At 37.0% G+C, this 22,815-nt stretch overlaps 1 protein-coding gene across 1 annotated transcript; it reads left to right on the top strand.

Moving 5' to 3' along the window:
• Nucleotides 1-10,494: 10,494 nt before the first annotated feature.
• On the top strand, nucleotides 10,495-21,981 carry DACT2 (dishevelled binding antagonist of beta catenin 2). Its single transcript, XM_053460935.1, has 4 exons — nucleotides 10,495-10,752; nucleotides 15,518-15,650; nucleotides 18,068-18,364; nucleotides 19,929-21,981. The coding sequence occupies exons 1-4, from the start codon at nucleotides 10,516-10,518 to the stop codon at nucleotides 21,695-21,697; spliced, it is 2,436 nt and encodes an 811-aa protein (XP_053316910.1). The 5' UTR covers nucleotides 10,495-10,515; the 3' UTR covers nucleotides 21,698-21,981.
• The last annotated feature ends 834 nt before the right edge of the window (nucleotides 21,982-22,815 follow it).

The following is a 22,815-nucleotide window of genomic DNA, read 5'->3' on the forward strand; positions in this document are numbered from 1 at the left end:
AAACATTTCAGAATTTAATACATGAACATCCACAAAAGAATTGCATATAACTGGTGAGAAAGGCCTTGTTTCCCGCTGTCACCTTAAAAAATTTGTGGGCACATTTAGAGTGCCAGTAATGTTACTGTTACTTTTCTAGTAACTCTTCCCCTAGGCTCAGTTCTAGGACCCTATTTGTTCGCAAGTTTCACTCTTTTTCTTGGCAAACCTATTTTGTCCTTTGGCTTATACTATCATCTCTATACTAATGGTACTTAAATCTACCTTTCCTCCACTGATCTCTCCATCTCTCTTGAATGATGTCACTAATTGCCTTGCTCTGTTTCTAACTAGATATCTGGCCAATTTGTAAAACTCAGTTTCTCACAATCTACAACTAAATCTCCCATCTTGACTACAGCAACTCAGTCTTAGCTGGTCTCCCTCGTACCCATCTTGCCCTCCTACAATACATTCTGAAAGCCACGCTTATCTGTCTCACCATCACTCTACTTCCACCTTTCACACCTATCATTCTCTTTACTGGCTACTTATACATGTCCAAGATTCAATCTAGAATCATGACTCTTCTGGCCTATTAAAGCTGTTCACAGTGCTTTCCCTACATCCATCTCTTCACTTATCTCTAAATACACACCATCTTGGTCCCTGAGCTCATCTGATGATCATCCTTAGTCCCCATTAGTCTAATCTCTACCTCTCATGCTTGAAAACAAGACTTCTAAAAGGATGTCCTTATCCTTTAGAATGCCATAACCCAGTTTATCATACCTTCCCTTTGTCTTCATTTCATCAGATTATACATCAAGGCTCGCTTCTTCAAGAAGTTTATAAATTTACAGGTTAAACCCTCTCCTCTCACTTACCACTGCTGGACCTTTCCCAGCCTCACTCTTTAGTCTATCTGTACATATCTGTACATATGTCTAGTGTTTGAGACAAACATTTAGATTTTTTTCTAAAAACATCTAATTTTAATCATTTGAGTCGACTGTAGAGTTTGCATACCAGAGCAGCTGGTGTCGCAGCTTTAAAGCAACCACTGGCCTATATCATGGCAGGCTATAAAGGCGGTGCATTGTTTTATTGTATTGGTAGGTCACATTCATTTCATGAGCAGTTATAGTTAGACCGTGAATCATAAGGGATTGGCAGTTTTTAATGCCACTGATTTCTCCTGTAGTGTTTAGCCAGGAGCAACAACATGATACTATAAAACAAAAATCCTCGTGAACAGAACCCCCCTCACCTTGTTCTCATAATCAAGAAGCTGAAATGCATGGTAAATCTCAATCTGTTTTCTAATCTGCATACCTCCTCATTATGCAAAAAAATATAGCTCTTCTTGACAGTTGCTTTATTATGATGTAAAATAATATGATAATAATACGAGGGCAGAATTCAATACAGCTAGACATATGATGCTAACAAGCGCAGGACTGATTTATTGAGGAATATATTCACACCATGGATGCACAGACGTGACAATGGTTATCCCACTTGAGCCTTTTATTCTGTTATTTGTGAGATGGCTGTAAATGCTACTATCTAATCAAAGAACCCTCTTGTTTGACCAGTAAGAAAAGTGTCTTACATATAGATAGAACAATAACCACAATGCCTTCAGCTGTTAGCCTCAGGCACTATGTTTATATCAGAAGCCTATTGTCTCCTTTCTAAACTCCATGAATACAAGCACAGCTTTGTAACAGCTTCCTGTGCAGTATGTAGATGATAGGTTAGTCAGGATCAAGACACAAAGACATCAGCTAAGGGGAGGAACAGCAGGATAAATGCACGATGTAGAGCTATGAGGCATCATTTGGGGCATTGCTCCCAGAAAAATATTTTATTAAATATGAAGTTGTTTATTCTCAGATGACCATAAACACTGGATACATAATGATCTCCTGCCGGAATTTATTTTTTATAGCAGAGGTGAAAACATCTGGATGCATGGCCAACAATAAGATGTTTGACTTAGAGGGCCATAGACACTGATTAAAGGTCTAAGCCAAATGTGTTACTTTAAAATGTTAACCAATGTTTCATACCTTTGCTTAATGTAGAAACATTTTTTAAAACACCTCTAACCAAGGAGGAAGCATATGACAGGCGCATAGTCGATCCATGGGCCTATCAATGCCTTACCAAAAAACCTCCAATCAATCCCACAATAAGACAGACACCAAATTGTGATGGAAAATGCAGAACCTTTGTCACTGCCATACAGAAATTTAACATGAATTCCCCAGCACCACCCACCATTAAACACATGACAATGACAACCAACAATAACTTAACATTATCCAAACCATATAATAATAAAGTGCCAAACATTGTCTTGCAAACTCCTTAATAGAGGTCTACCCTGTTATCCCTACAATCAAGAGGGCAGCTCAAAACCAACTAACCTTTAGGTAACGTCTATCAAAACCCCATTCTTCTCCCCAACTTGCCTATCCAACCCCGCTGTTGTGATAAAACCGGGAACCCCCCTCAACCTTCACATATGAACGGCTGGTTTACAACAGGTCTGAAAAACTGATTAAATGTGCATTAACAAAATGACTACCCCCTATTTATACAACCCTGCCCCTACCATAATTGACTAATTAAATGAAATCGAAATCCCCTAATAGGCCCACCTCCTGGCTCTGTCAGGGGGCCCACTCCGCCAAGTGGTGCTCGTTTCAAGGGCTACAATATGATACACGATGTGTACTATTCTCTTATAACTACAGTTAAACTGCAATAATAACCGGTTAATTGATTAAAACAACAAAGCGATCACATGCTATTCGGTATGGTGTTGGACTTACTGCTGGGTGTGTTTCAATATCTTTAAGATGGAGGAGTTTCATACACAGTATATATTAAAGTTTTATATTGTCAGTATTATGGATTAAATAATGGTACAGTAGTTTGTGAAAGTGACCCTAAAAAGGTGATAGCTACAGTATGTAAATCGCTTTGTGCATCGATTTACAACTCTATCTAAAAAAAAAAGTGCAGTTCCCCTATCTTAAATCTGGAAAAGCATTCATTTTATCAAATTCCTTATTATTCTGCTAATATTTATACTATGTTAGCTAATTGTGTAAGCCTTTACTTAAAGTAGAAATCTGACATTCTGGAAGATAAGTGCACATGGAATAGGAGCTGTCCTTCTGTTTGTGAAGACATTATCTAGATTTGTCACAGGGGATGTGTTTAAACAGGAATGTTCTTTGCAAATAATGGAAGGGTCATGGGTAATGCAGGATAGGAAATAGGTGGAGCTGTGCGAGGATTAGATCAGCAAAAAGAATGTACATTTTTTTAGACACTTTCTGTGCTGCTTGGAGAATTTGGACTAGAGCAAACACCCAGATGGAACAAATTAACCCAGCATATGATAATTACCGGGTGATTGCTGTGTAAAAGAACTCTTGATTTGGGAATTCTCTAAAATGTACATTATACCAGGACCCGTTTGGAAAGACCATTGCCTGGCCGGAATCTTGTATTTAGCATAGTTGATCACAATGGATTGATAGGATCTCGTGATTTTTGTAAACTATGTGGCAAAGGGGTTACCTTGGTTTAAACTGAACTCGGAGCAATCTAGAAGAGGGTCTGTGGTGAGTTGGACCGGGGAGTACCGGAAACAGATTTAAGGTGCACCCTACTGCTGCAGACATTAAGACACCTAAGCTAATATATTCCACTTGGCTTTAAGTAACCCTTAGGGGTGTCTACCCCTTTACTCATCGGCAGGTTTGTACACCATTGTGTACAGTAGATTTCTGTTTGTAGACCTAGTACCGAGCATTCCTGCCTTCATCCTGAGATGTTAACATTCATTTGCACAAGCAGGCTTCTTAAAAGAGTATTTGAGAAAATGTCCCTATATGCATGGATAACGTCCAGAAACCATGTGTGGACGCTTTGCCTACAGCTCAACCATGTGCACATCTTACAAATATGGAAAATAATTGTGTTGTATCTGCATATAACCATAGTTTTTTTAATATAAGATACCTAATCTAATTTTAGTAATTTTTAAGCACGTTAATTTGCATGGTATTGGGGAAAAGCCATTTAATGACAAAAAAGAGGGAATTAGGCTTATTAGGTGTTTATAATGAACAAGAGCACTTTGGGTCACCGACAGATTACATCTTAGTTGTGTGAGAATCCCAGCTCTCCTGTTTGTGTCTGTATGGTCAGTAGAGCTGAAAACTATGGCACTTTTAAAGTAAACTCAAGAGCTGAGTTAATTAGAAAGCTAGATGGATATCTCTAAACCTCCATCATGCCTGATTGTGATAGTATCTTCTCCAAACAACTCCAAATCAAAGCAAGACCTTGTCTTTTCTGTTTCCCGTTTTTCCTTTCCTAAAGCCCCAGGGTAATTTTGTACCTTTTTTTTTATCATAACAAACTTTCAGGTACCGTGAACATATTCTTACTCTGTTGACCCGCCTAATTTAGCTTCAGGGTGGACTCAAGTTTATATATGGTTTGCTATTATAAGGCTGACAATTCAAATATCTTTATTATCCTAGCCTTTTATTCAACTGTGTTGCATTTTTTTCTGCTCAGCAAAAAAATATTGATCTGAGCTAAGTAAAGGAAGGTTTCGGTGTGTATTTATTTCTTGATCAGTTTAAGGTCTCTCGCTTCCCATTCACAACAAAATCAGTAAACTGATTCTCTTTAGGGTTTCTTTATCGTTAACTAAGAATTAACTCCTCAAGCATTCGGTTCTCATTCAAATGAATGGGAGGAAGCTTTGAAACACGCAATGATTTATTACCCGGAATCACTAACTAAATGAAGTGGATATTTATAAAGCAAAATCAGGAGGTTACGGAGGTTGATGCACAAAACATACAAAAAAAACTACAAAGAACAATTTATTGTTTTTTACTGATATAAATTTCACACAATGTGTCATTCATTGTACATAATGTTTATTATTAATGCTTTAAATCTGCATTATGCATCAAAAGAAGTGGCAAACTCTAGACTTAGGTCTTAAAATGTGCAATACAAGATGTCTGGAAGCAAATGCTTCGAAAGGGCCCATTCTTTTGTATTTCTGGAATCTTGCTGAGCCGAGTGAAAGTTTTACAGGGGTATAGATCATTATGTACCTACCTCCTTGTCCAAAACCATCCATTTCTCAATCAAATAAATTTTGAGTTTTGCTGCATTCGTTTGACAGTTTACTTGGGCTAACAAATCGGTTACCACAAACTATTTGCTGTGTATGTTTCAAAAAGAAGATTACTTGCTATTAACAAAGGACCCGTGGCGGAGAGTAATCTATTAATATAAAGAGATAATCCCGTGTCTGTCTAGGATTAAGATAGAAACTAATAACCCTTCTGGATAGAAGATGAATGCATGCTTGGATAAAAAAAAAAGATGAAAGAACATTAACAACAAAGGCAAAGCACTTTACAGGATGATAACATGAAGAAAAACAGAACTAATTTGTCACAAATATCACATTAAACAGTATACTTAACAGATCATGTGATCAGATATATATATATATATATATATATATTTTTTTTTTAAAAAAAAAAGCATATTTATATATATACATCCAAGGATGGTTTTATAGATATTTATTTAATGCATGGATACTTCACTAGTTGTGTTGAGGGGCCCCTGAGCCAATGTTTGTATTTTCTGTATTATCGAGCTCATAAACGCTAAATTTCTATTTGCCCAAAAAGAAATCAGTTGCCTTGCACATGTCTACTAATAAACAATTTCAAAAGTCATTAGTGGCAGACATCAGTAGTGATAGTTAAGAAGGGCCGACTAGAAATCAGACTTTCGCAGGAGAAATACATTATGAAATATTTGGAAAATAAACAACTCTTTTCTTTGCGATGTATTTGCATAAAAACATAACTTTTTAATCTAAATGTATAGCACCATAACAAGATATGAAATATATAATACATATTTAAATATTTGACTTGAAATATATGGGCTTCCTAAGAAAACAGTGCAATACTTAGGTATGCTCGCAAGTAAAAAACATCATTATTAAATTAAGAAAACTGTAGGACCATAGGCACACCAGTACAATAGTGAGAAATCCAGTAAAATAAATGTAAACAAACATAAAGTCAACAGGAAAGCAGACAAGCATGCAAGACAACCAAATGTTTCAGGACATCCACTCATCTCACTCTTAGGACCACACAAATACACAGCTGTGTACACTTCAGACTATGTGCTTGTCCTCTTAAACACTGACACGGCTCATTCGGCACCTTCCAATACACTGAATCCCGTCTCACATTAAGATGCAGATATGACAGCAAATATAGTTACATTTTTACAGTGTATTATGCATGTGAGCGCTTTACTTTTGTCTCAATTGTTTATTTCCACAACATGCCCTTTTTATTGATTTAGCCTTTTGCTTTTCCAAAATCTGCATCAGCCTTATCTCTCTGAAGAACTTTGTAGGGACATGATAAACAATATTTCCATTGTGTTTCCTATGCTTCTCTGTCACTTCTGAGCAGCCTGTGGAGACACTGTTCCACCATCTCCCATGGCAATTAGCCCCCTGTCCCTCACTCAAAACCCATGCTGTGATGTGATGCCCCAAGCAACATCCCACCAACACCTTGGTCGCCCAAGAATGGTTCTTATGCCCTTCATCAACTCAGACACACTCCTCACTGTGTCTCATCCCACGTACTTCTCAAAATAAGAACTACAGTTCCACAACAGACTAGATTTCCATGACACTCGCATAGCTTGTCACAAGAGCTGCCAGGCTGTTCAGTGGCTCTCTTGGTGCAGTTCGTTTTGGCCATGTTACTTCATAGCTAAAACAAATAGCTTCGCATTTTGTGACTGACAGACCATGCCACTAAATTCAGGATGTACATGGTCCCAAAACCCGCTTTGTAACTGGATATTTGCACATGGGCCTTAGGAGCACATGTTCCAAATGCATTTTTTTTAAAAGAAATTAGCTTAGCTCAGCAAGGAACTCAACAGCAACCCATCTATGTCATAGACATACTAGCTTGCTAGACAAACTATGATGCTGATGCATGAAAACAGGAGAGGATTAGCAAGAAAGCATGGTGTTTCTCATTATTTTGATTATTTATTAAGAAACAATACACATGTGGCGCATATACTAATAATTGTGTTGATATCGACAACAAACAACACTGTATAAAAAAATTAAATAAGTAAGGAAGGGGAAAAAAAATAAAAATTATAGTAATAATAAATAAAAAAAATACTTATATTCCACTAGAATTAATGTGTACATAGACAAAAAAATAATTCATAGTGTTTTCCATATATAAATATACCGGTATATATATATATATATATATATATATATATATATATATATATATGTCTTCCCTCTTTAAAACCATGTCACTCTACTATGAGTATCTTGCTCAAACTTAATTTAAGTGCTTATTTCACTTTTGTATTGTTTTTATTTATTAAGTGTCAACATATTATGAAGCTGTAAAATTTAAATGGGGTGGTTGACACATACATAACAAATTTACATGTACACACATACAGATACAACAGGAGTTAAGGGCCCTGTCTATGAACTTGCCATCAAGCCTTATGGTACTTTCATACACAATTCCTGGCAAGAATGGTATAGGCCTATGAGTGCCCTGCTCATGAGCTTACAGTCTCATATAGACAGATTTTTAGATATATAAAGGCTAGAAGTCCAACAGACTGACAAACAGTGAAGCGTGCTTTGTCACTCCACAAGACACATTTCCACTGCTCCAGAATCCACTGCTCCAGTGGAGTGCTTCACACCACTGGATCCGACGCTTGGTATTGTACTTGGGTGATGTGAGGCTTGCATGCAGCTGCTCGGCCATGGAAACCCATTTCATGAAGCTCCCGACGCACATTTTTTGTGCTGATATTAATGCCACATTAATATTAATGGCGACATTTACACACCATGCACATCAGTGATCCTGCTCTGTTCCCAAATGCTTCCACTTTCCAATAATATCACTTACAGTTCACTGTGGAATATCAAAGGTGGCCTCCTATCACAGTAACACTTGAATTCATTGAGCTCTTCAGAAAGACCCATTTTTTTCACAAATATTTGTAAATGCAGACTGCATGGCTGGGTGCTTTATTTTATACATCTGCAGCAATGGGTCTGATTGAACCTCCTGAATTCAATAGTTAAGAGGTGTGTCCCAATACTTTTGTCTATATAGTGTATTTATAACATGTTACAGATGGTGGGGGTACTGAGATGGGAGTAGGAATTTCTCCTGGAAAATTAGCACTTTTGATAAGAATATAGCTATTAATATTACAATTTTTTTAATGTAATTTATGTTTAAGATTGATACATTGCACTCGAAATTATTAATGAGACATTACACTAAAAATACAAGCATAGGGTGAGGTTGAAATAATAAGGGGTTTGGCCCAGTAAAAAAAGAATTTCTTAACATTGCTCAGACCAAGCAGGAGGTAATGGGTAGGTGGAGTAGGCTAATACAACATGGGAGGGTTCTAGTCTAATTTGGAGTAGTAAATAAGTGAGTGTTCCTCTACAGATGGGAAAAGATAAGTGACAACGCATATAATCAAACTAGCCTCGATTCACATGGCACGCGCAAGGCGCCGCTGATGTCTGCTTCTTTTAAAACATTACACACTTAAGAAATGAGGGGTATTTGTTTTATAGTAGACAACATGGAAACTGTGGTAAAGGTTGGTTGGGGGGGGGGTATGTGGAATTCAGCCTTGGAGAAAGTCCAGCCATGTTACCAAGTAATAAAGCAGCCCAAAACATGTTTGACAGACAAAACACCAGATGTTCACTAGCTAGTTTTGTCCCACACACATTCAGCAAATGGGACTGCGCAGAAACCCCATAAAAGATGCAAGTTGAGAATAATGTCTGCAGGCAGAACTGGAAAGAGATAGTCCTTATTACTTTTGAGGCTCTATGAAACAACAAATAAATAGAATGAAATGGAGACTTGGTTATCTTCAAATCAGAGCAATTAAGAGATCTCTTATTTCCTAGCCAGTCCTACCCTGTAACCCCACCAGTCAATGGACCAGTTAAAACCAACCTATTAACAGTCCTCCATATTTTCTTTCCACACTGCTCCCACTAGAAAGGACGGTGGAGGGGGAGGCAGGACGGTTAGGCCAAGGGCAGCGGCAAAGGTAAATGTGCCACTGCTACCTTGGTCATGATTTCAATTACTCCTGCATGCTTAGACATTGTGAGTACAATTTTCCCTTCCCTGCAAATCAACAAAGTCTTTTATTGCGTATAGTAGTGTATTAATGACTGCCCCTTAGTGCCTGCAACCAAAATATGTGAAAATCTTGTTCCTGGATTAACAAATTTACAAATAAAAGGAAGATGGTCAACACCAGAACATTTTTGTTAGCTTTTGGGATGCAAGGCTATACACGACGCCACCAAAAATGGTGGGATAGGCTTGAACCCTCTAAAATGGTCTTTTGGGGTTCGCATAAAATTACAGAAAAGCATATCTAACCAAAAAAATTGCTGCCATGGCCCGGCTTTTCATCTCCAGCCTGGCCATGGTCAATAATACCATTTATTTTAAATAAATAAATATTTGCAAAAATGTATATTAACTTAGTAAATTTATTAAGAACTAATGATGTCGCATGTTTTTTTTGGTATCTTTTTAAACTAGTCCCAGTATGCCTAGGCAGTGATACACTAACTTAAGGCAAATATAAAAAAGGCTATTATTACATTATATATATATATATATCTATATATATATATATATATATATATATATATATATATATATATATATAGATATATATATATATATATAGATAGATAGATAGATAGATATAAATATTTAGCTGTGTACAAAAGTACCAAAAATTAAACATGTGTATTCTAGGTCTAGGGAATGCATCTTGTATATACAACATAATCTGTGACCTCCAGTTCAGTATTTATCGTTGTTGACAAACAAGACAAATTAAATACAAAAAGACAAAGTCAAAGAAAAGGAGAGGTATTTCTATTGTGTGGTTAAGAGAAGAGGGTGGACTCAGCAGAAGAAAAGGCCAGCGGTGGGAGGGCACATGGAAGGGGAGGAGGGATTCCTACAGGTAGGTGTCACACTGCGGATGACAAAAGTGACCAGACGAGCCTCAGTCATTATCTTGTTATTTCCCCCGGAATCAGAGGAGGCATCTCCCGGACACCGTCTGCCTGCAGACCCGACATCATAGCGCCGCCGTGCAAGGTCAATCATAAACAGTGCCTTCTGGAGCACCGGGTTTCTTTCATTCATTCATTCGCGCACATATATTGCGCTTAAGAGTAGAGCGTCATTCACTTACACACCGATCGTCATATAGAAACGTGGCAGTATTCCGGCATTTGATTTTCTCGGCTGAGATGACCAGAAGTTGCTAGTAGACACCATGATGCTCACCGGGAGTAGGTCATCTGCTGCGATGGGCCAGGCTGGTTGGGACCGCTGCAGGTTTGGGGAGAGGCTGCAGGCTGCCCTGGCCGGACTCCATGAGCTTCATCTCTTACGGGAGAAGCAGAAGAGACTGGTGGCCGCAGCGTTGGCGATGAAAACCGATCAAGGAACGGAGCAGCCCGGCGCTAATCCGGCGCAGTCGGGCGCATATCACTTCGAGGAACAGAGACTGGAAGCCACCCTCACGGTTCTCAAGGACCAATTGGTAAGACTATTATTATTTTCATTTCTTGTCACGAATGTGCAGTTCCGACGGATTATAGTCTTGTTGAATTAACGGTGTGTGTTTTGTACACTTATTAAGGGGCATACAACGAGCCTTTGGCGCAGAAAAGGTTAAGCATTAGATAATGCTGTGCTACCGATCCCCTCGCACGCATATTGTTTACTTAACATTTATATAGTGCGCGTTATTGAAGGCTGGAGCCGTACCCTCCATAAATTCAATTCGTTATGTGATGTGCTGTTTCCACATTGTACAGCGCTGCGGAATAAGGCAGCGCTCTAGAACTCAATAAACAATAAGGTGTAATATGTGTAACACGAAAGGAGCTTTATTGCTGCGAAATGAAGCGCTCCGTGGGTCTTACTACTGGTATTAGGCAGCAATTATATGTTTTGGAAGTGGAAGGTATATTCCAGGATTACAGAATTGGAGCATTTTGGGTGCCTGCTGTGAAAGATTGCAGTTTCATTGACATGCCCTCCATAGCAGGCAGATGACCTCTAGGGTATCGTTTTGGGGGAACTCTGAGTACTTCAAGGGTTTGCAAATATTTGGAAATTCCAAGAAAGCCCCCCTCCCTGCTCCTCACAAGTCTGTCTCCCAAGGCTTTGCAAAGCCAAGAGGATGAGTAACACCATGGTTTCAAATTTGACACTATCAGCTCAGATTTTGGGAGCCACTGAGATTTACTGCATTTAAAAAAAAGTGCCTATTAGTAACCCAAAACAGTAAAGCACACTGTTCTGACTATTGTTATTATTATTATTATTATTTATTGATTTATATAGGGTAGAGCTGTACAATTGGCTATTTTCTGTTGAGTCTTTCTTAAATCTGGTTTTAGCAGATTTCACACACACACACATATATATATATATATATATATATATATATATATATCCATATTGTGAGCTCAATTACCTATTATTGTGCATTATTAATTGTATATTCTGAAAATCCAAATTGTGATGTTACGCACTACTTGTTATGATGTGCTGTTTACCCGTCCTAAAGGAATATGAAGGAGCTATGTAAATGAATAAATAATTAAAAATCCCCTTTTCTAGTCCTATGTCCTATATAGCACATATAGGCTACTAGATCGGTATGCCTTGGAGACCAGCAGTAACACTATGCTTTGTAACGCACAGCATGCATTGTTTGATTATATGCGAAGTAGAGATATCCTAAACGTCCAGCAAGATTTCAGTCCCCGAGAACAGAATATAAAAAAAAACAGACATTTTTGAAAGACTAAAAGGACTGTTGTCTTTTTATTGTTGTTGTTAAGTGCTATTTTAAAACAAAAGTGTATGTGTGACAAAGATGCAACAAAATGAGAAACATTGTAAGATAAAAACATAGAGGCGAAAGCACTGATTTCGCTTTTAATCATTCTGATTGATAACCTTAGTAGGGCCAGACAAAATATGCTTAAAACCTCTGTGCCACCATGGCATTTATTTTAATAGGGAATATTTTTGGAGAAGGTCCCATCATTATAAAATTCATTTAAATGATTTAATTATCAAAGTGTGAAACGTTAAAGTAATAATAATTACTATTGTTATTGTTATTATTGTTATTACTATTTTACTTTTAAATTGTAATACATTTTGATTTATTTGTTCAGTATTTGCTCACATTCCTAGGCAACTATTTTAATGATGTCATGTAGAAAAACTGCATCTAAACTATGCTTCTTTAAGGCATATAGCATCTATTCTTTAGAATTGTATATGCAGTATCCATCTAAGATGATAAATAGATAGATACATCATACCATGTGTTATTATGGCTATGAACAGTCCCACATTGCTGCAAGCTTTGCTGAGATGGACCTTCTGTTTGCAGAGTATGTCATCTAGAATAGTGATTAAAGTTGTGCATTCACATATAGGGTTGATTTCTATTAACGGACATGTTTTCATAGGTGGACTAAGAGTCGCAGGGTCATGGAGACCAGAATTCTTGATTCATAGGGGGGTAAAATCAGGATGATGATTAACTAAAGAACCTTAGAGATCAGATTTGCTAAGGCTTGTTGGTAACCCCTTCAGCAATTAGAGTATTAATTACACAAAGCTTGGATGGAATTATTTGATCAAAAGGATAAACTGAGTAGCCTTAGTAGCCATTGCCATTTACATTTTAAAATGCTACCTTTGTATTAATAACAGTCCACTGCGATAAGACTGGGAGACTGAGTTCAAATGTCTTCTTCAGCTCTGCTGATCACACACACACACATACCCACACACACACACAGCACACACAGCACACACACCACACACACCAGTGAGTTCCTGTTAATTCAAATCCAATCTTCCATGCTTGGTGTCTATGAAAGCTGATGTTTCTAATAGTCTCTGTTGCTTTTAATTGAAGAAAAATTATATTAAGTTGATCACTGATGTTTTCTAATTTTAACTATTAAAAGGAATTCCAAGCTTGGCCATTTGTCCCCACTAGACATATTTAGATCTTTCATGGGAATTTAAATACTAAACAGATTCGTTTAATGATTACCCATACCAATGCCAGTTAAGCAGTGAAGCTGTGGTCTCTCCAGCATTTCTTGCCCCACAGTATGATTCTTCATGAAATACTCTAGAGAACACCCAAGCCCTTCCCCCATCAGACTAGTGTACCGTGTACTTGTGGAACTGTTGGGTCATAGCATGGTTTAGTTGTGAAGCCATTTGCAAGGAGAAGAGTGCATCTATGTTTACTGTTTTATATGTTTTATTAAGTAATTCTCTACATTTAGTAAACATATGGCTATAAAATATTTTTCAGCTACAATAAACAAGTAAAATGTGTTCTTTTTCTTATAATCAGCACCGTATGATGAATTGGTATTGGGTGTTATTTTACCAGATGCTAAGTAGTTACCTGCACTCTGTTATATGCTTTCTAAATAATATTGCAGCATGTGACCCCTGCTGCTCTCATTGGGGCATAATTATAATGGCTGGTTCAAGACAAAGAGTTCTAAAAGAGTAAAAATCAGCATGAAAACCAGTCTGCTCTATACTCAAAACTGACCTTTATAAAAACCAGAATGTTATTTCCATTCTTAAGGTCCAGTGCCTTCAGCTTTTCATAAGCACTGTACATACGCATGTAGTAAAATATGCAACTATGTTGTTTTCAGTAAGAGCCATACGTTACATTTTTAAGCTACTTTTATATTTTGGTGTTATTTAAAGATGACATATTTTTTTCTTATGTGACTAAATAGGCTAGTGTCTGTAGTTAAATGTGTAATCTATTCCTCTGGGATCTCAATGGAATTTGATGACATCATTTTCACATATTGCTGACCAGCACCGTTTATATCCTGCCCTTTGGTAGGTGTAAAGTAAACACTACGGAAGTGAACTTTACATGTGCTGGTTAGCAATATGTGAAAATTCTATGTGTCCCGTAAAAGATGGCAGATGTGGCCACCCTAATGTTAACCCTAATATACCATTTGTGTCTTTTGACGCAGACCAGCCAAACAGTTGGAGGCTGAGGTTAATAATTGTGCCGTATAATTGGGAAATTCAGGCAACACGTGAGCCAGTTATTGATAACGAGGCAGTTTGTCTATTTGCTTTCACAGCATGTCAATCAGAAGCAATATAAGGGACTGATTCATATGATCAATAGAGTTGCTCCAGAACAAAGGCAGGGTCTTATTTCACCAGCTTACCCACACACAGTACTGCGCCTTCTTATATCAGAGGACAAAAGATATCCAACACCTTCGTGCTCTGCGCATCATGCATTATAAATACATTATTTAAGGGAGTGGTTCGGTCACTGGAAAATGTAAAGATGTATCAAAATAGGTGACGTGCGGAAGATTGGATTTTTCTTCTTCTTAAACAGTGAACAAAGGGAATTGGAATACTATATGTAATTTTCCAGACTTAACTGCCTACAAATAAAAATTAGCTGATACTACATGGCTGGTTACAATTGTACAGATCGCTCAAGAATTCATGTGTGCCGTCATAGTTTTATAGATTTCATATGTAAATCATCAAGTAAATGGGTAATCATTTTTTTAGCAACTATAAAAATATTTTGTGACTGCACCCATACATTCGTAATCACAATTAATTTTGGCAAGACATGGAATTCTGTATACACATCCTTGGATATCTGTAGCAGCAACTGGAATTTTACCTGCTATGTGGATTTTACATGATGAAGGCTCAGTACACAAACACAAGTGGTCGGGAAGTCATAACAGAATAGTTGCAACTGTATTTGAACAACTGTGTACACAAAGGGGAGTGCATATGTTTGTGGATTGTAAGTCCTGTTTTCCAGCCGTGCATTTGATAGCATCAGATACCGTGATCCATTGTGTAGATACTAGTGAAATTGTTTATTAGTACAACAAGCACTGTTTGACATTAACAGAAATCATGATGAGTATAGTCTAAAATTAAAAAAAAAGAGTGAACAAAAAGTCAAATGAGAACCATGCTAGCAGAAAGTGCTCCTCTATCTCAATGCTGTATGAAATATATATATATATATATATAAATAATCCCCTCAGTATTTTAGTTAGATTATAAGGTGTACATGGCAGGGTCATCAAGTCTATTTGAGTCTGTGTGTTTCCATATTATATGTAATCACATGTCTTTTTCCATTTGATCACTCAATGTGTCTTTCTATCATTATTGTCTAGATTTTTTTTTCTTAAATGCGACTAATTATATTGCTTACTCTTGTTCTTTAGTCTCGTTTGCGAACACAAGATGCTGGTTTGAAAAGTCACTTGGATCAGCTTGATCAGCAAATCAGTGAATTAAAGCTGGATGTGTGCAAATCATCCAATGAGCATTTGGAGAGCGATAGCAGGCCAAGTTCAGGTAATGTACTTTGTCAATCTATATATATATAATTATTGAACCTGCAAATAAATGCGGATGGTGTGACCGTCTATCAGTGGGCCTCCCAATCCAACCTCATCTGCAGTTATAGCATTGTTTTAAGGATAACATTTAGTTTTGTTTTTGGGCAAAATTATGTAGTAGTGATGGAATAATATTGTGCTGTGGCAGGCCGACACATTTCAGTCTGGCGTAATTTAAATAAAAAATCCCAGTAAAAGTGTCTCAAAACACAACCTCGTCCGGTTTCAGTAAAAATGCAGCAGCTCTGGCTAAAACATACTACATATATCCACACATGCCATGTGACATATCTTGTTTTTTTATTGATTAATGCCTTAAAGCATACTTGTGACTTCCCCAAACCCTACATGTTATAATTCTATATACTAAACATACGTAACAGTGTTTACAGATTATATATGTAACAGTTCTTACAGGTTACAGTTTATCTATTAGAACCGTGTCATATATTTATACAACGGACCAGCTTTATACCTTTCTTTCCTACTACTTGATAATTTTCAGGATGCCTTTGTAAGGGTGGGGTGAGCAGAAGGCCTTTAGAGGACATTATTCAATATGGTAGTTGTGCCAAAGCCTGCTATTAAACTCAGCTTAGTGGAGTTAAACTTAACATTAACAAAACAATTACAATGACAGACAAAAAGCACAAGCCATAAGTATTTTTTAGTAAATTACTATAGATAATCTAAAAGCTGAGATGTACACAATTCTCCTTTAATATATGAAAGGAGCTGTAGATGACTTACAGACACCCAAAAAAGTATTCTGTCCCCTTAATAAGCCTGCATTGTGATTGGCCAACTCCAGCAAGTTTTCCATGAGAAGGGACAAGCTAGCACATTTAAAAAGGTCAGATCATTCTTAATGTGCCACACTTCATGTGACTCCTTAACCCCTTAAGGACAATGGGCGGTCCCTAAACCCATTGAAAACAATGCATTTTGAGCCCGTACATGTATGGGCTTTGTCATTAAGGGGTTAAATAAAAATACACAAAGCAATAAAAGTGAAATGTAGTATCAGTGTTTTTACTCCGCTTCATGACTGTCTCATCAATCCACCCTCTTACCTATTTTATTAATTGACATCATTTGTGGGGGTTTTGCAGATGTGAAAAATGTTACTTGGCAATATCAAAACAAAAATGTGAGTTTTTCAATCCACAAGAATTTCTAAAATGTCCAATATGGAATTAATGATCTAAATGCATGAACAGATATAATATGAATAACTAGTCTCTAAATGCCTTAAATATGTGACTGCTCAAAATGTCAACAGTTACCTACTATACAATTATTTGCTTACTTTTTGGTCATTGGTAAACTTGTGGTAGAATTTACAGATTTTCCGCTTTGATGCTGTATATTTCATAAATATATTTGTAAGGTCTGAGAAACTTGACGATTTTCTGTTTGCCTTAATGCACAATTGGCTTCAGACCTATTTGTTAACGAAAAATGTTGAAGGGTTAAGGGCTTGGGGGCTTATGTACATAATAATGGTAATTAATATTTTATTAGGTTATGCTTCATCCTTTTGTGAGATGCAAAAACAGTGTGGGGCGTTGTTCCTGTATGACATTTACCAAATCACAACAAACACTACTTTCTTCTCCACGTAAATGTCAGATTAAACTGCTTTTAAAGTACGTGGTTTTGTTTGCAAAACTCAGCACAAAAGCAGTGCCCGTAGTTGGTATTAATGCGTTATTAGCCATCAAAGACAAGATGTATATGTTATAAGTAGAATTTAGCAACGTAATCTAGAAATGGAAAAATCAATGGATTCATGTTAACATTAGCATTAAGTGGAAGTTTTCCATTCACAACCAATAAGTGTATATTAATGTATTTTTAAAGAAAGCAGAGAATATAAATTAATCTGGTTCGCTTTACATAGAAGTCAGAATTGTTTATGGTAAAGCTGTTTGCTTTGTCTGTTGCTTTATTGTAATTCTCCCTCTTACCTTACTTGAAGTCTTTATAATGTTTCTTTAGGAAGCCGGGTTGCCAAACCCCACCCTATATCTTACACCAACAACTGTTTTACTAACAGATTTCATTGCCATAAATAGTTCTAAAACCCAGCCATGACAAGGAAATATACTGGAACCATGTAGAACCATGGTCTTAACCTCATCGGTTAGCTTGTGAGCCCATAGACACATTTTACCACTTTGTAAAAAAGGGATTAACAGGGAAATCTTGCTGATTGTCCTGAATTGTTCTTAATAAATATCGCCCGTTGTGTTGTATCTCAAGGTAAAATGAAACGCTATTGATGCAAAAGAATTAAGTATTTGGTTTCTTCAGCAGCACTAAACCTGTACTATTCAACATGTATTTATACTTTTGTTTCTTTATTTACAGGTTTTTATGATCTGAGCGATGGCGGGTCTTGCTCTTTGTCCAACTCTTGTACATCGGTGTATAGCGAATGCATGTCTTCATCTCACAGCAGTTTGAAGCCCTGCTCACAGGAGCTCAGGAACCGTCTGAGTGTCTTTCACTACCGACCGAAATCGGCAGATGAGACCACTGTGCATGTGTCCTCAGCCTTTACAAATCTCCAGCAGAGGGGTGTTTACATCAAGGATGGCGCTCAGAAGCAAACCTCTGACCTCACAGGGAATCCAACAAGACAACGACCAAGACCAGTCTCAACAGGTGAGAATATGGCGTAGTTTTTTGCTAATGAAAACTACATATAATGTGCCAGCAAAGGCAATAATATTAATTTACAGCGTGCGTGTCTGGCAACATTTATGTAGCAACATTAATATGATATAATTATAATTTTTTATACTTTGTTACCACATTTAAGAATGCGTTCTTCAGGTTTAATGCCAGAATATCTTCTGAACACAATAAAAGAATTGCCTTGGGAATTTCTTAAATTGAAACTACTGGAAAATATTAAATCACATTTAACATGTGCAAAAAATAGTTTGTGATAAACATATATATATATATGTGTGTGTGCATATAAATGTTTAAAGATAGTAAACAAGTGAACAATAAATACATATATAAATGTAACATACTAGTTAGTTTTCAATTTCGTTGGGCTGTTGTATCTATAGCTAGGTCTTCCATACAATAACATGCCAAAGGTTTTATAACTTTGTATACTAGATATGTTTCTTAGAATATGAAATACAATTTTTTTATACAAATGTAGTGTTGTGGTTTCCAAAACTGTTACAATTAGGCAACATAAACCCATTTCACATTTAGAAAAGACATGCATATATTGCATATGGTGTCCACTTGTTGATGCATGATGACTTTACCACCAGTTTTTTTTTTTTAAAGTGCAATTATATTTGGGGGCAGTGGGTGAAACAGCAGGTTTAAGTGTTTCAAGAGTGTTTTCTTCTTCTTCTTCTTCTTTTTTTTTTAAAGAAGATGTCATGAACAAGTGTGCAGGCTTTGAGTCTATGGGCTTTATGTGGCTTTTTACAGCCCCTTTTCTGGTGGGGGTTGTGTTTTTCCCAGGGCATAGAAGGTTAGTGTCCCCAATTCATAGAGGGTTGCCACCTGCTAAATCCTAGCAAAATCCCCAGGGTTAGAAGCAAGTCAACAGGACTTAAGTGTTGTGTGATTAGGATGAAACTAAAGAGATTCCTTTTACATGTAGAACATACTTAGGAAGCAGAGAGAATGCTCTTTTATGTAAAGCCATATTTGTTTGACTAGCTGGTACTTTGAAGGTGCTATTACAGTTAGACAAAACGTTAATTGCACTCTGTAGTATGTTAAGCAAATAAACTTTAGCAGATCTGTCGTTTTATTCTTTCCTCTAAAAATTTTGTGACACAAAATGACAAACTTTTAAGACGCTTTACTCAGTTTGTATTGCAGTAGTCTGCTTTTGTGTTGCAGTTAAGTGGACATTTATGAATGAAACTAAATTGATCTCAAGTTTTAGAAATCACAGGAGCAATCAATGGTATGCTCTGTTCAAAAAAAGATAGTGATACCATCTGGTGATAAAGAAAGTGATAAGACCACTTCTTAAACCTAGTCCCCAGGAGTTCATTTAAACAATCAACTTTTTATTTAATTCATGGAACATACCTCCATTAGCCAGCTCCATTCAATAAGCTTGTATATACTAGTAAGCAGGTTCTCTTCAGAATGCATCTTCCATGTATACTGTTTATTTTGCATTGTACAGTTTTATTAATTTGCAATGACAGATTGTAATATGTATATTGTATTGTTGTAGGGGACCTTGAAAGGATGATTCCATCAGACCATGGATTTCTATCTGCGGCAAAACTTCAGCGTGTCTCAACATTTTGCCATGGCAATGACCTGCAGTCCCACAGTGTGGATCCAAGATACCAGCATGATTTGGTTTCTAAAAAAGGCAGCGATATATATACCTACCCAAGCCCTCTACATGCTGTAGCATTGCAGAGTCCACTTTTTGCATTATCGGATGATACAAAAGAAGGGGACTGTCCTCCTATGGAAAATAAAAATACTGACCATGCTGTTAAGGGTGTGTTACTGGAAAGAAATGAGTTTGATGCTGAACTCAGACTTGGAGGTTATATCAACAAACTGCTTCAATTAAATAAATGCAAAGCAAACAAGCCAATTGGGTATAATGAAAAAGCCTCAGAAAAGACTCAACCAACCATAAAACTACAGAGACTTGTTCTAAGGTCTAGCACCGGTGGAGTGAAAATTAATAGCAGTTATAGTCCAGTGGAAAAACAGTGTTGTACATTGGAAGTTGCTAAGGAAGTAAATCTACAAAAGGATGTACAGTCTAGTGAAGCAGCAAAGCGACATGCTATTCATGGTCTTCAAGAAAAACAGATAATCAAGATTCCAGTTACAGAGAGTAAAGCCACAACTAAATGTTGCTTGAGCGCAATAGAGGATACCTCAGCAGAGTCTTTAGAACTACCATCATATTCAAGTTTCACATCAGAAGAATCAAACAAGAATAACACACACTTGCCAAGAAAAGTTGTCCCGGTCCAAAAAAACAAAAAACTTCTCAACCCCAGGGATAAAAGCTCTAAGGGTATTCCCACTCAGCATGAATTTGTCCAAGCCAGTTTTGTCTCTGCAGAGAGCCACCAAGTTAAACTAAGAATGTCTACCTCCAAAAACAAATTAATAAAGAGAAGAAACAGTGAAAAGCCTTTAAGATCTGGGCGACCTGTGTTTGCTATGGACAAACAAAGATTAAGTGAACCATCTAGGGTGCCAGATGAGTGGATCCAAATGAATAGACCTAATATAAGTGGAGGAAAAATGCTTATGAGAAGGCCTACTTTTATAGGGGAGGCTTCTGGAAGGTCTTGTTCAGAAACTAGTTTGTATCCTGTTCAGCTCCGAATGCCGCAGGTTCCACCCAGGTCTCATGTTTATAGACGTTCATCTAATGCCTTGCATTCCCTCGATACTGTTACAGCTGAACGATCTGTAAATAAAAAGCAACGTAAGTGGCAGTCTTCAGTAGAGATTTCTGTGAAGAGTCAGTTGCCTGGTTACCCTGGTTGCCCGAGACCAGGCTTAGTGCAAAACAGACAACCAGTGAAAAAAGCAGGTGTTATAAGGACTATAAGTCTAAGGAACACATCAAGGCACCACCGACAAGTAGATACCTATGCAAAAAGTGAGTCAGATTATTCTGAATATTCAGCAGAGTGTGCCTCTCTTTTTCATTCCACCATAATTGAGACAAGTGAAGAGGAAGTCAGCGACTACACTACTAACCGGTTTGGAGACAGTGAATCCAGTGACAGTGACTCAGAGGGTATCACAAGCTCCAGCAGCCTTACTTTGGACTGTGATTATACTGACGAAAGTGAGATCGTTTGGACTGAGGCTACCACCAGACTTCCAGTAGCTGAGTCCATGAACAGGCCAATGAAAGCAGAGCCAAAAGTTTGTCGCATCAAAGCGTCCAAAGCACTAAAAAAAAAGATTAGGAGATTCCAGCCGGCATCCTTAAAGGTTATAACCATGGTATAAGGAAGGGCAAGACGTCATACTGAGTCTCTCTTTAACAAAACAATAGAATTGCTGCTTCCTGAAATGACGTTTTCAATTGAACTATGAACGACCCTTGCGCTTTCCAAAGAGCCCTTTCATTTGCTAACAACTTTCAAATGGCACTGTACCTAATTTCCTTTTGCTATTTCATTCAGATATTGTCTTATGTAATTATATATTTCTTTTCTTATTATGACTTCATTATGCAGCAAACTCTGCACTGTTTTAATTAAATGTAAATAAAAGTTATTTAATATTGTCCAGATTATGTCAATGTAGTATTACATGTTATTCAAATTATTATTCAATATAAAAAAACAATTTTTTTTCGTATTAATTACAAGTTAAAGCTCTGTCCAGTATGTACACACATACACACATAGTAAAAGGTCAGCTGCAGGAAACCTAGAATGTCTTTACAAATATAAACCCAGTAAATGTCACTATGTAAAAGCAGAAGAGGTTAATAGTCTTAACAGTCAAATATACCAACAAAGCGAGTTACCATGCCATTTCCTATATAATGCAGCAATAAAGGCCCCAAACCAGTGTTTTATCAATGTTTGCCCCCCTGCCGCTGTTTTCATGTTACTTCTTATTGAAAATTCAAGTAGCTGTCTTTTTAGACAGTAAGAAGAAAACAAATATGTTGTTAGGACTGACAATGCAATAATCTCTATGCTGTGCTACTTTTTTAATAGAAGCTTGTTTATGTAGATCATAGCAATCCAAAGGTATTCAAATTAATTTATTAAAATAATACCAAATTACCTTTTCTAAATCTACACTATATTGTATATAAGACTCCCAATTGGCTACCAGTATGTTGTGAATGTTATTCCAGTTTAAATGAGGATGACTCAATTATCAGTGTGTTTATGTAAAGTCAGGGTCTCTACGAGGACCGGTATTAAAGCCATTTGGTTAACACATTTCATTAGTCACTATATATATATAATCTTCATGATGGGCTAGTAAATGGTTAAGATTTCTAGAGTCTCAGGGTAGGCTCATTTAGTAAGTTCCCAGGTATGGATTTGTTTTGTCTGTGGTACATGTGGTACTGGTTAGCTACCTTTCTGTGCTTAAAGGGCCAC

The sequence above is a fragment of the Spea bombifrons genome, chromosome 3, assembly GCF_027358695.1.
Source record: "Spea bombifrons isolate aSpeBom1 chromosome 3, aSpeBom1.2.pri, whole genome shotgun sequence".
NCBI classification, from domain to species: domain Eukaryota; kingdom Metazoa; phylum Chordata; class Amphibia; order Anura; family Pelobatidae; genus Spea; species Spea bombifrons.

What these genes read in the sequence shown, in the direction of transcription:
- DACT2 (XM_053460935.1), top strand. Translation starts at nt 10,516, where the DNA reads ATGGGCCAGGCTGGTTGGGACCGCTGCAGGTTTGGGGAGAGGCTGCAG. An exon ending in CGGTTCTCAAGGACCAATTG is followed by an intron (nt 10,753 to 15,517) that starts GTAAGACTATTA and finishes CTTGTTCTTTAG; the next exon opens with TCTCGTTTGCGAACACAAGA. An exon ending in ACCAAGACCAGTCTCAACAG is followed by an intron (nt 18,365 to 19,928) that starts GTGAGAATATGG and finishes GTATTGTTGTAG; the next exon opens with GGGACCTTGAAAGGATGATT.